General features: G+C 40.9%; 1 protein-coding gene across 1 annotated transcript in view; it reads right to left on the bottom strand.

The window, feature by feature from the left end:
* Positions 1-1,174: 1,174 nt before the first annotated feature.
* Positions 1,175-14,102, bottom strand: part of LOC121328885 (beta-citrylglutamate synthase B-like) — a 43,341-nt gene continuing 30,413 nt past the window's right edge. The window contains exons 2-5 of the mRNA XM_041274018.1: positions 11,247-11,477; positions 9,667-9,753; positions 6,322-6,525; positions 1,175-4,964 (exon numbers count right to left, since the gene is read on the bottom strand). Of these exons, the coding sequence (XP_041129952.1) occupies positions 4,513-4,964; positions 6,322-6,525; positions 9,667-9,753; positions 11,247-11,477 (974 nt within the window). The 3' untranslated portion in view covers positions 1,175-4,512. The remainder of the gene's footprint in view (positions 4,965-6,321; positions 6,526-9,666; positions 9,754-11,246; positions 11,478-14,102) is intronic.

Raw genomic sequence — 14,102 nt, 5'->3', positions numbered from 1 at the left:
GCTCACCCAGTGCCTAATAACTGGTTGATCCCAAAACTGTGAAGTCAGGTCTTAAAAGATCCATGTGATTCAGCATCAATCTGTGGCTAGGTAACCCATTCCATACCCTCAGTGATGATGTTTCAAGTGTAAAGGATCAGTCGCCACTGAGATGTAGAGCAGGGGTCTCCAACCCTGGTCCTAGAGAGCTACTGTGGCTGCTGGTTTTCATTTCAATCAATCTCTCATTTACTTAATTGAACCAATTATTGGCTTAATTAGTCAAGATTAACAGGTGTTCCAGATCTTTAGCCACTGATGATGTAAAGACACCTATAAAACATGCTGGATAGAGGCTCTCCAGGACCAGGGTTGGAGATGGTGTAAAAGATACTGTAGAGATGGATGTTGCTGTTTGGTTTTAGTTTTGGGACTACAGAATCATGTTATTTTCTAAGCTGTAAATCTGTAATTCACAAACTCAAATGGGGACCCTCAAATCCTTTTGAAATTTCAAATACGTAAGTGCGTTCTGTGAAGATCATTTCACTGTTCGTGAAGTGTGACATAAATAAAGCAAAATAACAAATCTAGAAACACAGAAAGGCAATGCTGTGCTGCTGTTACACTGGTCAGAGCTCAATCAGAAACAACAGCAAATTATACCTGAGAGATTTCTGATAACCATGGTTTAGGAAGATGTTCCATGTAAGTGTGCAATACCATACAACCTGCCAACAGTCAGGTCTGTATAAAAGACCACCTGTCTACTTTGAGAGACATACAAAGACCATTTACTTTTATCCTTATAATATAGCTTCATGGTAAATTCACCCAACAAAATGTATCTCAGCTAAAAACATAAAACAATGGCAGATGTTAATACCAGCAGGGTTTATACTGGCACTAAGGCAGCTGATTTCAATACAGAAGCAAACACTAATGAATTACCCATTTCCTTTTCTATAAACCTGAGGGCAATATTAATATTTCTCATTCTTCACCCCTGGCAGAAGTAAAAAAAAAAAAAAAAAAAAAAAAAAAAAACATCAAAAAACCTTTTGGGGTTTCTTACTGTCAGTGGGATTTGTACTGGTAATAAGAAACTCCAAAAAGCCTGATGCTAGTAGATTTTCAGCTGGCTCTAGCCACTCCATTTTCTTATTGGTAAGAACCCAAGCTCACGCCAGCATAGTCCAGTAGGAACGTTCATTCCAGTTTATTGCAAGTGCTTTACATGTCTGTTGACAGTTAGTAAAATATTCCACAAAATGCAAACTTCTCGCTTTACTCTTTGAAGCTGATCAGTACACACAAACCTCTTTTTTTTAAATATACAATAAATAAAAAAATGAAAAACACTGAACTGTATGAAACAAGCAAAGAAAAAAAAGAGCACATGTTAACATTGGTACTGTGGAGTGTTGGTTTGACGTTTCGGTTTCTTCCTAGCTACGTATGTAATGAATTACTGATCCGGGCTGCTTCCCTGGATGGAATCAATGGAATGATATAGTAGGATCCAGGACAGGTCCTGACTCTTTAAAATAACTAGCAGCAGTATTAACAATGTTAACTAGTGGAAGGACAAAAGCAAATGTTCACAGTGAACTAAAGCTAAACCAGTTCAACTTGTTCATGTGCCATCATACTTACCCTTTGTGGAAAACATCTTGGATAAAATGGTCAAATGGACCTAGCCAAGGCCAAAATCTACACATGGCAGGGAACTTCAAGAAACAAGTGATTTGAAATGTCAATGGGGTTTCTTTTCAATACAGGGGGAAAGCAAGCCCCACCTGATGTGGTAATCCAGACCATCTTTCCACAGGACGTTAAGGAAATTCTCTTTTTTAATGACATTCTGTATTGTCATTGCCCCACTGCAGGGATAGATGGCTTATAATCTGCTTTAGAGACCATTCAAGAGAAGGTACTCAAAGAGAGGGCAGAATCACTAGCATGTACAGGGACTGAAAACAACATTTGAAACACCTGACCATGTGGTCTAGGGTCAACATGTGACAAGCCTGCAAGATGTTTGAACTGCTCTGGAGAATATGTGACCATTTCTCCTCGGTTCCTTCAGGGCAGTTACACAGGTGGTGGAAATCTGCAGCAAAGTCTGCTCTCCTGAACAAATCTTTTAAGATCCTTTTCCCATTGAAGTATCAGTAACTAGTGCAGTCTTGGATATGGAAAACCTTGTCAACTGAGTGTGTACTATCGACCCTATACCAGTCTATCAGATCTGCTGTCTTGCCTCTCATGACTGAAATGAAATTACAGTGGGGAGATGCAGCTTTTCTATATTACAGATCACTTACCAGGGATTCCATTTGTATTACAAGTAACATCCTATTTATTAAAAAGCTGATGTTCCTCATGCTTGGTCCGACTCTTGCACGTGTTGTCCTGCACACTTTGAAATGTTCTGTGTGTGCGTGACTGCCACAGACGACCTTCACAGCAGTGACCTAAAGTGATGCAATGCAAGGTGACAGGGGCTGCTTTGGCATGTCAGAACAGCAGGGAATGTCATGCTGCTCCATTGCGAATGGAGTGAACTAAACGGCAAGAGAAAATCAAACAGAAGCACCACATTGGAAAAAGCCAGATTCTGTAAAAAAAATAGGCGAGGTCTGGGAGCATTTCTGTAAATGTCCCTTTCTTTCTCATTTGATTTTTTCTCATCAAAATTCATTAAAATCTTTCAATAATAATGAGAAACACAATATAAAAAGCAATTAAAACAGTTGGTGCTTCGCTTATTTGATTTAGTCACCGTGGTGGGTATGAATGGAAGTGATGGACTGGAGTTGAACATGCCCAAGGAAGGCTGCCTGCTGGTATGTTTGTTTTAGCATCCATTCACAAACCTTTCGTGCAGAATCATCCTGACTCTCCTGTCAGCTGTATCCACTGCACTACTCAATGCAATCAGACAATAAGGAACGGAGTTGTGTTTCAGGGCACTGGCTGCTTTCAGACCTCTATTCCCATTGCTGCTCTTAAAACAACAATCTGTTTGTTTGTGCTTGCCTGGGTACATTTAGCAATGGGAAGTCCAGTCATAAAAAATATGATTATTTAAAAATGTGTGTATCAACTGGAAACAACGTATTTGCTATAAAATACATGTGCATACAGTACTTAGTTAGTATGACCTAACCTAAGTCAAACTATCCATTGTCCAGTAACTTCTAGAATTTCTTGCTGTTTAATTTTAGAAAGTAAACATATATTGCTAAAACACTAACATTTTATACAAAATGAAAAAGTAAGAGCTTACTCCATACAGCTGGTATTACAGTCACCAAGATCACTGTTTTAATGAAGGCTTTCTAAATGCTGGACCCTTACACTGGTTCTTTGTTCAGTGATTAACCAACAGGGGGCCACAACAGAAACTGAGGGAGCAGAGGAAACCAAAGCACTCAGATAAAAGAACTGTGGAGCCTCTCTCTCTCTCTCCTGCCTAGCCTGCTCTATAAATAAGAGCTTATATGGGTCTGTTTCACACAGTTCAACCTGAACTCCCTGGTGTTTGAAAACCTAGGAACAGTGGACACAGAGTTCCATCAATATGAACCCTTATTTAATAAACAGGCATGCCTCGGTTTCAAAGCACACTAGAACAAGAATGGTACCAAAGAGAATGAGGGAGGCAGACTGGAAGCCTCTAGTTGTAGGTGGCACTCACGCTGCTCAGATCAATACTGTTGCTTCAGCGGTTGCCAGGTAATGAGTTACACTGCCACTACAGCTTGGACCAATAGAAATCAGGTCTACTGAACCCCAACATTCTTCAGCAAAGCCAGGCATCCTTATTAGGTAAGTATTCTTCAGTTAATTAGACACTGCTTTCTATTGATCCAACTGTGTGAATCATTCTACTTTCAAGTGGCAATGCAACAAAATAACATTTCCCGATGCATCTGTCCTCTAAATTCTCTGCACTTACTTATGATCCTGCCTGTGAAATATATAGTTAGGAGTAATATAGAGATATATAGGAGTAATCAACTTTGAATGCCAAATCTACATTTTAACTAGTCAACATCAACAGACTGCACTGAAACTGCTGATGTGGTGTAACAATGCAGGAGAACCACACCCCACGCTCCCATGAGCCTTCACTGCAGGTAAGCTGCCCTTGTTTTTATGCTGATCTCCTGAGCTGAAAAATAAAAACTGAAACCATGAGGCTTTGTGGTTAGAGATGGTGACTGGGAAGAGACTAACAAGAGCAAGGGATAAGCACCAAGGTATCATCCAGCTTTCAATACCCATACTTCATGAATATGAATCATGGGCTATCCTGGTTAAACCATTTTCAAATATAAAATTAACTTGCAGCCATATTATTCTGGCATAGCTGTATTGAGCACCCTCTGAAGAATCCACTCCCCCGTGGTCTCGTACTGAATTACTTGAGTGTTGTAAAGGGAAGCAGCCTGCCAATGCCGTGAGTGTGTGTGTGTGTGTGAGTGCGTGTGTGTGTGTGCTGTGAGTGTGTGCGAGCCTGTAGCCTCACTCAGTCAGTAGCTTGATCTCACTGCTGCTGATGCTGTTCATGTTGAAGGGGGTGTCCGGCAGAGCCAGCTCAGGGTCGCTCTCGCTGGAGGTGGAGCCAGCACTCATGGCGTACACAGCCTCTGGGATGGCGCTGGCAGGCAGGCACACCTCGGGCTCGCTGCTGGTCTCACTGGTGCTGGACACGACGGAGAGCAGGGACATCTTGCGGGTGAGGCGGCTGGGCAGCAAGGAGAGCGTGTAGTCAGCGATGATGCCCCCTACGTCTAGGTCGCAGGCGCGGTCGAAAGCGATGAAGCCCACGTTAGCGTTGGCCTCACACACCACAAACGAGCCGTCGTCCTTCATCAGCAGGTCGATGCCGCACACGTCCATGCCCAGGATGTTGGACACCTGCACTGCCAGCTGCTTGCCCTGCTCGCTAAGGGGGCACAGCATCCCCACGCCACCTGCAGGGACACATAGCATATAGAAAAACACCACCCATGGGAGATGTGCACAGTAATCCAGCAGTTCACCGTGCAATTCCAACATGACTCAATGCTGCCTCTTCTGGCTTTAGTATTTTCTTTAAGAAATGCTTTAAAAATGAATGCCATATTGCAAATAGAATACATCAAACGACTATACGTCATTGTAAAGCTTTCCGCAACAAACATTAAGAAAAATACAGTTGGTGGAACTAAAAGGACATGCTTTTTAAACAATTTCCTTTAATGGAAAAATATTTATGATTTTGCTGCATGAATTTAAAGGAATAACTATTTTCCCTCTATAACCAGGATTGGTGGATGTGTTCTTGGTTGATTTACCCTGCGTTCACAAGACAATATATTTTTATTATCAATAGATTCTGCAGTAAACTTTTATTTGGGAATGCAGAACATTACATTCTGCATTTGAAAACACAAGTTTACCTTGCCTTACCTATTTTGACCGTCTAATAAACCATAATTGAAAATGAATGATGTGACTTTCTACAGTGATCAGAGTTCTGTGAGTGGTTGTCAAGGCAACAGATTGCACAGTAAGTGTTGGACAAAATAACTAATTTAGAGTTGATATAATAAAGACCAGCTTGGTAGAGAAATGGAATATCAAGAGTTACTGATTCATGTTCTATCATTTCTGTTTCACTCACTGTATCCTGGGGACTTACAATAACTCACTTACAATGACCCCCAAAAACATCTAGGCATTACCATAGATGATGTGGTGGGTTTAACTCACTAGAATACAGTCACTTTCAAGTGTCCCTACAGCTTCAACTACAATTGGAGGAACACAAGGAAACCTGAATGTGAACAAGCCCTGAATTCTCCATAACAATTTAACACTCACTACTACTCAGTATAGAAATACTTCAAGAAACATAACCAGTTCTTCTGAAGACACTGATAAACACCTGTGGTCAAAATGTTTGTCATTGAGTTTCTTTTAGTGTTTCTAAGCTCTGCACTCTGAAGTTTGACATCTAACATGAAACAATGTAGTAAGCAGAAGCCAGAGTCATCTCTTTATTGTGGCTCACTGCTTTTACAGCAAGTTCAATACAACCATACAGATACAGTGATACAGCAAACTCAGTACCCAAACCTCATGAATATTCCCAAATCAATGGCTAATGTTTGCTTTGTGTGGTTATACACTGTACAGAAGATGTATCGTTCGCTGTGTAGGGATATAACATTCAGCTGACCGTAGTGAGTTTGCAGTCAGCACTGATGATTAAAGGGAGTTGTCACCTATCACGTGCCTTCCCCCCCTCAGAACCGTACAGGATAACAGTGAGTGCCAGAGACCCACCCAGAGAGCAATTACTCTGCATCCTCCCGTCAGTGGAGCAGCGCAGCATGGAGCCGATCAGACGCCCCCCCACCACCACCACGCGGATGTCCTTCCCGTGGGACTCCTTCACGTACTTCTGGAAGAGGTAGGGCGCCTCGTGACGGATCACGTGGGAAATATCCGTCAGGTGGTGCTTGTCCTGGGCGAGGAACACTGCCTTCCCTGAACAGGAACACAGAACCACAACAACAGGGGGGTTTATAAGCATTGTGCACATATATTGTGCATATATATATATACACTACCGTTCAAAAGTTTGGGGTCACTTAGAAATGTCCTTGTTTTCCATGAAAACATACATGAAATGAGTTTGAATAGGAAATATAGCAAAATGAATAGGAAATATAGTCATTGACAAGGTTAGAAATAATGATTTTTAATTGAAATAATAAATGTGTCCTTCAAACTTTGCTGTCGTCAAAGAATCCTCCATTTGCAGCAATTACAGCCTTGCAGACCTTTGGCATTCTAGTTGTCAATTTGTTGAGGTAATCTGAAAAGATTTCACCCCATGCTTCCTGAAGCACCTCCCACAAGTTGGATTGGCTTGATGGGCACTTCTTATGTACCATACGGTCAAGCTGCTCCAATAAGAGCTCAATAGGGTTGAGATCCGGTGACTGTGCTGGCCACTCCATTATAGACAGAATACCAGCTGACTGCTTCTTCCCTAAATAGTTATTGAATAGTTTGGAGCTGTGCTTTGGGTCATTGTCTTGTTGTAGGAGGAAATTGGCTCCAATCAAGCGCCGTCCACATGGTATGGCATGGTGTTGCAAAATGGAGTGATAGCCTTCCTTCTTCAAGATCCCTTTTACCCTGTACAAATCTACCACTTTACCATCACCAAAGCACCCCCAGACCATTGCATTGCCTCCACTATGCTTGACAGATGGCGTCAAACACACCTCCAGCATCTTTTCATTTGGTCGGCGTCTCACCAATGTTCTTCTTTGTGATCCGAACACCTCAAACTTAGATTTCTCTGTTCATAACACTTTTTTCCAATCTTCCTCTGTCCAGTGTCTGTGTTCTTTTGCCCATCTTAATCTTTTCTTTTTATTGGCCAGTCTGAGATATGGCTTTTTCTTTGCAACTCTGCCTAGAAGGCCAGCATCCCGGAGTCGGAGACTGTTGACGTTGAGACTGGTGTTTTGCGGGTACTATTTAATGAAGCTGCCAATTGAGAACCTGTGAGTTGTCTGTTTCTCAAACTAGACACTCTAAGGTATTTGTCCTCTTGCTCAGTTGTGCACTGTGGCCTCCCACTCCTCTTTCTATTCTGGTTAGAGCCAGTTTGCGTTGTTCTGTGAAGGGAGTAGTACACAGCGTTGTACGAGATCTTCAGTTTCTTGGCAATTTCTCGCATGGAATAGCCTTCATTTCTCAGAACAAGAATAGACTGACGAGTTTCTGAAGAAAGTTCTTTGTTTCTGGCCATTTTGAGCCTGTTATCGAACCCACAATTGCTGATGGTCCAGATACTAGTATAAAGAAGGACAGTTTTATTGCTTTTTTAATCAGCACAGCAGTTTTCAGCTGTGCTAACATAATTGCAAAAGGGTTTTCTAATGATCAATTAGCCTTTTAAAATGATAAACTTTGATTAGCAAACGCAACGTGCCATTGGAACACAGGACTGATGGTTGCTGATAATGGGCCTCTGTACGCCTTTGTAGATATTCCATTATAAATCAGCCATTTCCAGCTACAATAGTCATTTAGAACATTAACAATGTCTACACTGTATTTCTGATCAATTTTATGTTATTTTAATGGACAAAAAATGTGCTTTTCTTTCGAAAACATGGACATTTCTAAGTGACCCCAAACTTTTGAACGGTAGTGTGTGTGTGTGTGTGTGTGTGTGTGTGTGTGTGTGTGTGTGTGTATATATATATATAATATATATATATAGCTATATAATATATATATAGCTGCCCAACGTTTCGATATGTTGTTCATATCTTTCTCAAGGGGGGTGTGCATGGCATGGAAATGAATGGCTTTCTTTTGTTAACTACAATCACTGTAATAAGCAGATTGGCCCCGATGACATAGACCAGGTGCATCTGGTCCTAGTATAGAATTCATTCTAGTATAGATCATATCTGTCCTATATAATATATATATAATATATATATATATATAATAACATTTTTGCGTTTCATAAAATATAACTACTATAATATTAAGAGAAGTACAGCACAGCATGTTCCGAAAACGTTACGCTTGACCGTTACACCAAACACTCATTGCGTGGTTTTACCGTTCTCAAAGCAACACTAAAAGCCTAAATAAAGCAATGCAGTCTAACAGTCTGTTGCTACAAAGCTAAATATAATACAATGTGTTGGAATGATGTGCCTGTGGGGAAGTGGAAAGCAGTGAAAGAGACAGCAGTGAGCATGAAGAAGAGCTGGCATCAGACACTCAAATTTGACATACAGAAGCTGTGTCATTTTTGAGAGGGCAGTTAAATATTTAGAGGAGCAATCAGATACAGACAGAAAGGACATTTGAATTGTGATGGCAAAGAGGGACCGCACACTTAAAAAGCAGAGTCAAGGCATTAAGCAGAAAAAGATCGGCAATGACTTTAAATCCCCGTCATCTTCATCTCCACCCCCATCCAGACTGAGTAAGAATCAACACATTTCAGTTCATGGCACCCGCTGAATGAAACCTACTTGTGTTCTTTAAAAATTATTAGCTTTTGTTTACATTAGCAGTAAATGACACAAAACGTTATCTGTAGACAGTTGCTTTTCTTACTTCTGTTACAAGGTTAAAATGCTTTTCTTACTCTGCAGTAGTGTGTGGCAAAGTCACACTCAGGAGAAGACTTTTGTGGGAAGTTCTGAGGGGGGCTTGACCAGTGTGAAACTGTTTTTGGAATGTATACTTTTACAAAGTTCTCTTACAACCCTACTTTTAATAAAATGCACAGTACTTTTAAATGTATGATAACTTTTCATCGTACTGTAATTGAAAATTGATTTCAGTGTTAGTTCAACAAAAGTTAATACTCCTGATAATAAGAATTACTGATAAAACACATTTTCTGCTAGTCCCTTAAAATTGGTATTAATGAGAGATGACTATATATGGGTCTTTGGTATGGGAAAATATGAAAATATAAAAAATGTGGGGGTCTATGAGCATAGCAGCAACCAAAATTCCTGACAAGAAACAGCACTTTCATTTCTGAGGCCTGAGTTCTACTCTGGCTTCTCCTCCAGGAAGGAGTGCTGGTGTCAGTCGGCTGGACAGTTGTCCCGAGTTCAGAAGGGACCCACGTACCTCGGTGACCTCGAGTGTTCTTGACCACCACGGGGTATCCCAGAGGCTCTGCCTCATCAATCATCTTGCTAAAGTTCTCATGGCCCCCTGCAGAGACACAAGCAACCTGTCAAAGAGCTGCCCCTACCCAAACACACGGGCCTGCAGACACACTTAGAAAGCTTTCAAAAATAAAAACTCTTCAGTACATGACTGAGAGGAAACCAATCACTTTATTAAAATCCCAAAGAACAATAGATACATTGGAAAGAGCAGGGCATTCAGATGCCCCACTCTTCATTACAATGCACACTGAAAGTGAGCTCAGATCTGGCTTGGGCAAGGTTAATGTAAGGACACTCTATGGTGTCTTATGGGCCCAGGCTATGTAACAGGATTTATTTAGCCTTTAACTAGAACAATAGAACAATAAGGTACATTGCCATAAGCAAGGCATTTTTGATAAGGTGGAGAAATTTTGTGATTATTGCCTTTACGAATGTCTTGAATGTTTTTTAAAGGCTGCAATTAAAGAACGTCACTTTGTTTTTTTAATATTTAAAGGAAGATAAAGCTTAATAAATTAAAATCCACACCTAGTGAATAAGTACAGCACCATGACCTGGAATCTGCCTGATACTCTCTCAAGGAATTCCCATCAGAACAGAATGATCTGCCACCACTACATTCTTGTTGAAAGCAATATGCATCTCGCGTAGCAGGTAACCAGAAACTGCTAAGGGGAAATAAGCCTTTCATGAAAACCCAACATGTTGGTGAATCATACTTATTGTTTGTACCAACTGGAATAATCCCAACAATATGTGAACTACAATGACATCAGGGTATCCACACAGTGCCTTCCTAGCTCCAGCCCCTGGAATGTCTGGTCAGCAGATGGAGACTAAAGCAAAGCCTTACTGGAAGGGATTCAGATACACTTCAATAATAAATTGCCTCCCAGATGCATCAAAGAGTAATTTATGCATCCACTAAGCCAGTCAATAATATAAGAAAGGTTAAGACGAAAAGACAGCCACACAAAGCATTCCAGTGTGGCTGCAGCTGCTGATTCCTGGCCAGCTCAGCGACTACAAAGCAGTTCTAACCAGTTCTATCTGAGCTTTTTAACTTCTGCTTCCAGATCTGTTCCATGTTGCCCTTGGTGTTCCACAATAGCAGTCTTTCAAAAGGGCATGTGCTGTATTTGCTAATGCATCTTCCAGAAATGTCTTTTAGTTATTCAGTCAGGAAGGAGAGATGCTTGCTAGCTCTGTAGCCTGGAAGCACTCTGTAAGCTGCAAAGACAGGCACAACACACTACACTACACTGATCCTGTTTCATATGCAGTACGAAACAGCCAGTTACTGAATATATTACAACTGAAGCGTGAGATTGCTTGATGTAGCCTCCAGTGACACACCTGTATTACAAAGTCAAAGAGCTACTTGTTTTGTACAATAAGCATAATTCTTTAACTTCGTACCTCAAACCCAAGGACCGTACTGCACAATGTTACTAGTTGATCTATCCTCTTGGTTATCTGCTATATATTGTTAATGTAAATGCTACGACTGGCACCAGCACCCGGGATCCTTACCATAGGAGAAGGTGTCTGGCAGAGGCACCCCATGTCCAGCCAGCTCCTGGAGGGTCCAGAACTTGTTGATACAGTTGAGGATGGCCTGAGGCCGGTTGACCAAGCGACAGCCCATCTTCTCCAGGTGCCGCAGGACGGTGATGTCGCTGTCTGACTGGACCCAGGGGGTGGGCACGCGTATGACTGCCACGTGGGGGCAGGAGGTCAGCACTTCCTGGTCCACTCGCAGGCCTGAGGAGGAATGGACAGCAGCAGGTCAGGTCAAGCAGCCACAACACTGGTAACTGAAGAGATTCTGTCCAAAACACATTGTCCTGTGAAGAGTGAAGTCACTGTTTAAAATTATTCCCTAATGAAAAAATAAATAAAACTAAGATGGAAAGGTGATGTAACCTTACTATATTTCCCCCTATATTTTCAGATTCTAAATGAATTTACTGTAAGATGTATAACAAGTTTTAATATTTCAACATTCACGTTTTCAAAAAAACGAATAAAAAAATCAAATAGAACTAGAAAAATGTATCAGCTATGAAGAAAAGTTTTGCATCACCTAGAATTGTAGGATTGAGATAAATTAAAAAAAAAATATATATATATATATATATATATATATATATATATATATATATATATATATATATATATATATATATATATAAAAAACTTGTAGTGTTCTTTGCTCTAACATCATCACTACGTCTGCATTGCTTAATAAAACTGAATTGAGGCTAATGTCTCTGCTTATTCAGCCATCGCTCTGGCTCCCAGCCCACACAGGTAGTTTGGCTGTGGCCTCTAGTGGGGATAGAGATGCATTTATTATAATTGCCTTACCAAGCCACTAACACAAAACCTTCTGGCAATGTGTTAACGTATCATCACAAACAAGATGCACATTAAACTAGTTAACACTGCAAGACATGGGATAGGGAGACTCCTCAACTGATAGGTTGGAAAAACAATCCGAACCAAGCTGGAAAGAAACACAACAGCTAAAACTGAGAAATGTAAATGCAAACCAGGGAACATCAGAGAAAGCCTGGTTATTTCCCTCCTTGCCTTGTGTTTTCTTTCAATTCTATAACACAGCTATTTGGAGCCCTCCCCATTGATTGCTGCAAGGACAGATGAATGCTGACTGCATCTTCTGAACAGACTGATCTTCGCACGGGTTGTATTTTTGAAACTCTACTGTTCCTTCAAATATTAAAAGGAATTGAGACTGATATTCTCAACAATGTATGCTAAATAATGCTATTACAGATGACAAATGGACAAGCAGTTCCTCAGATGCATGGAAACATGTGAAGTGTGACGTGTGACATTCGCATGACCCCCTGCACGCTTATGTGTGACAATTCCTTATCAAATGAGGCGATGGAGACTACGACAGTTCATTTCACCTCAGCAGTGCTGCAAAGCATGTGATTCATTAGGGGAAGCAGCTGGTTGGTTACTGACAAGAAAGAAAGCCCTGAAGGGGAGGGACAATGTCACTGAGTACCAAATATCATGATTTCAAATTAAATGATGTGTTCACTATTACACTGATTTCTTTCAAAACTCCACATTTCAGACCTACATAGTGAATGGGTGTGCATGGCATGGAAATGAATGGCTTTCTTTTGTTAACTACAATCACTGTAATAAGCAGATTGGGCTACATATAAACCAGGTGCATTGGTAAGGATTCATTCTAGTATAGCAGGAGCTGTTCAATTTTCAATGAAGCAAATGTGCCAGTTGTGTGGCCTGGGGTACACAGCAAGAGACGGATACCCCCAGCCTGTCTGCCTCAGTCACTTCACTAGGGAGGGAACCCGTGACACAGCTCAACCAGAGATGCTCGCCTGGTTAAAATGCACATCATGATATAATAATGTGACTTCATTCAATGCAGCTGGCTACACTGAGCTGGGTCTATATTTAGTATATTCATATCACACATTCTGTAATTTTAGCTTCACTGATCCAAACTCTTGACGAGTTCACTTCAAGTGCCATGACTGTCCTCTAGCCTCTTTCCTTTTAATGATGCAATCCCTGAGTGAAACCATTCTCCTATGAAGATAACAGCTAGGCTAATTCAAACAGTTGCACCTCAATTTTGCAAGCTGTGATCGCAAAGTGCAAAATATCTACCATAATCCTGGTTAGTAAATGACTATAAGGGCAAAAAAACTGTCCTCAATCCTTCAGATCCTTCTTTCCAAGACTTAACCAACCAATTGCTTCCTTTACTGACGGACATGCTTTCCTCCAATAACCTTGCAGAGGTGAAATGTCCCAGGAAGTAACAGATTTTCAGAGAGAACGGCAAGGAGACTGATAACTTTCTTTAATCTTGTGTCATTCCATGTTTTTTTCAAACCTGCACATTTGAACCATTTCTAGTGAATGGAAGTGCATGACAGGTAAGGGTTATGAAATAATTTTATAGCTACTGTACAACCACTTTAATGGTTAAGTGTCATTTTCTGTACATGTGGTTTACAGTGGGAAATATCTACACTAGCTTCCTCCACAATGGTCTCTATAGGCTGGTGGGTGTTCTGTCAATCATGTTGAACTGTATTCTTTGTATGTCCTGTTCTGTGCAATAGGCCTGTGTCTCCTCTTCCACACTTTATATTTTTCTTTCCAGTTTTGTTTCTCTCTCTCTCTCTCTCTGTCAGAGATACTAATTCATTCAAGCACACAGAGGCAGCGCTTCATACTGAGGAGAGCCCAGAGAGATTGAGAGACCAAGGGGAGTTATTGTCTCTCTGCAGTCGCTTTTATTTTTCACTGTAGATGTTGTCTGTGAGGTGGCTAATGATCACATTTCTCGGTGGGTAGAAAACGGCCCATTAA

This window comes from Polyodon spathula, chromosome 16 (assembly GCF_017654505.1).
Source record: "Polyodon spathula isolate WHYD16114869_AA chromosome 16, ASM1765450v1, whole genome shotgun sequence".
In the NCBI taxonomy this organism is placed as follows: domain Eukaryota; kingdom Metazoa; phylum Chordata; class Actinopteri; order Acipenseriformes; family Polyodontidae; genus Polyodon; species Polyodon spathula.
Note: the sequence above shows the minus strand (reverse complement) of the source record. Positions and strands in the feature narration are given on the sequence as shown.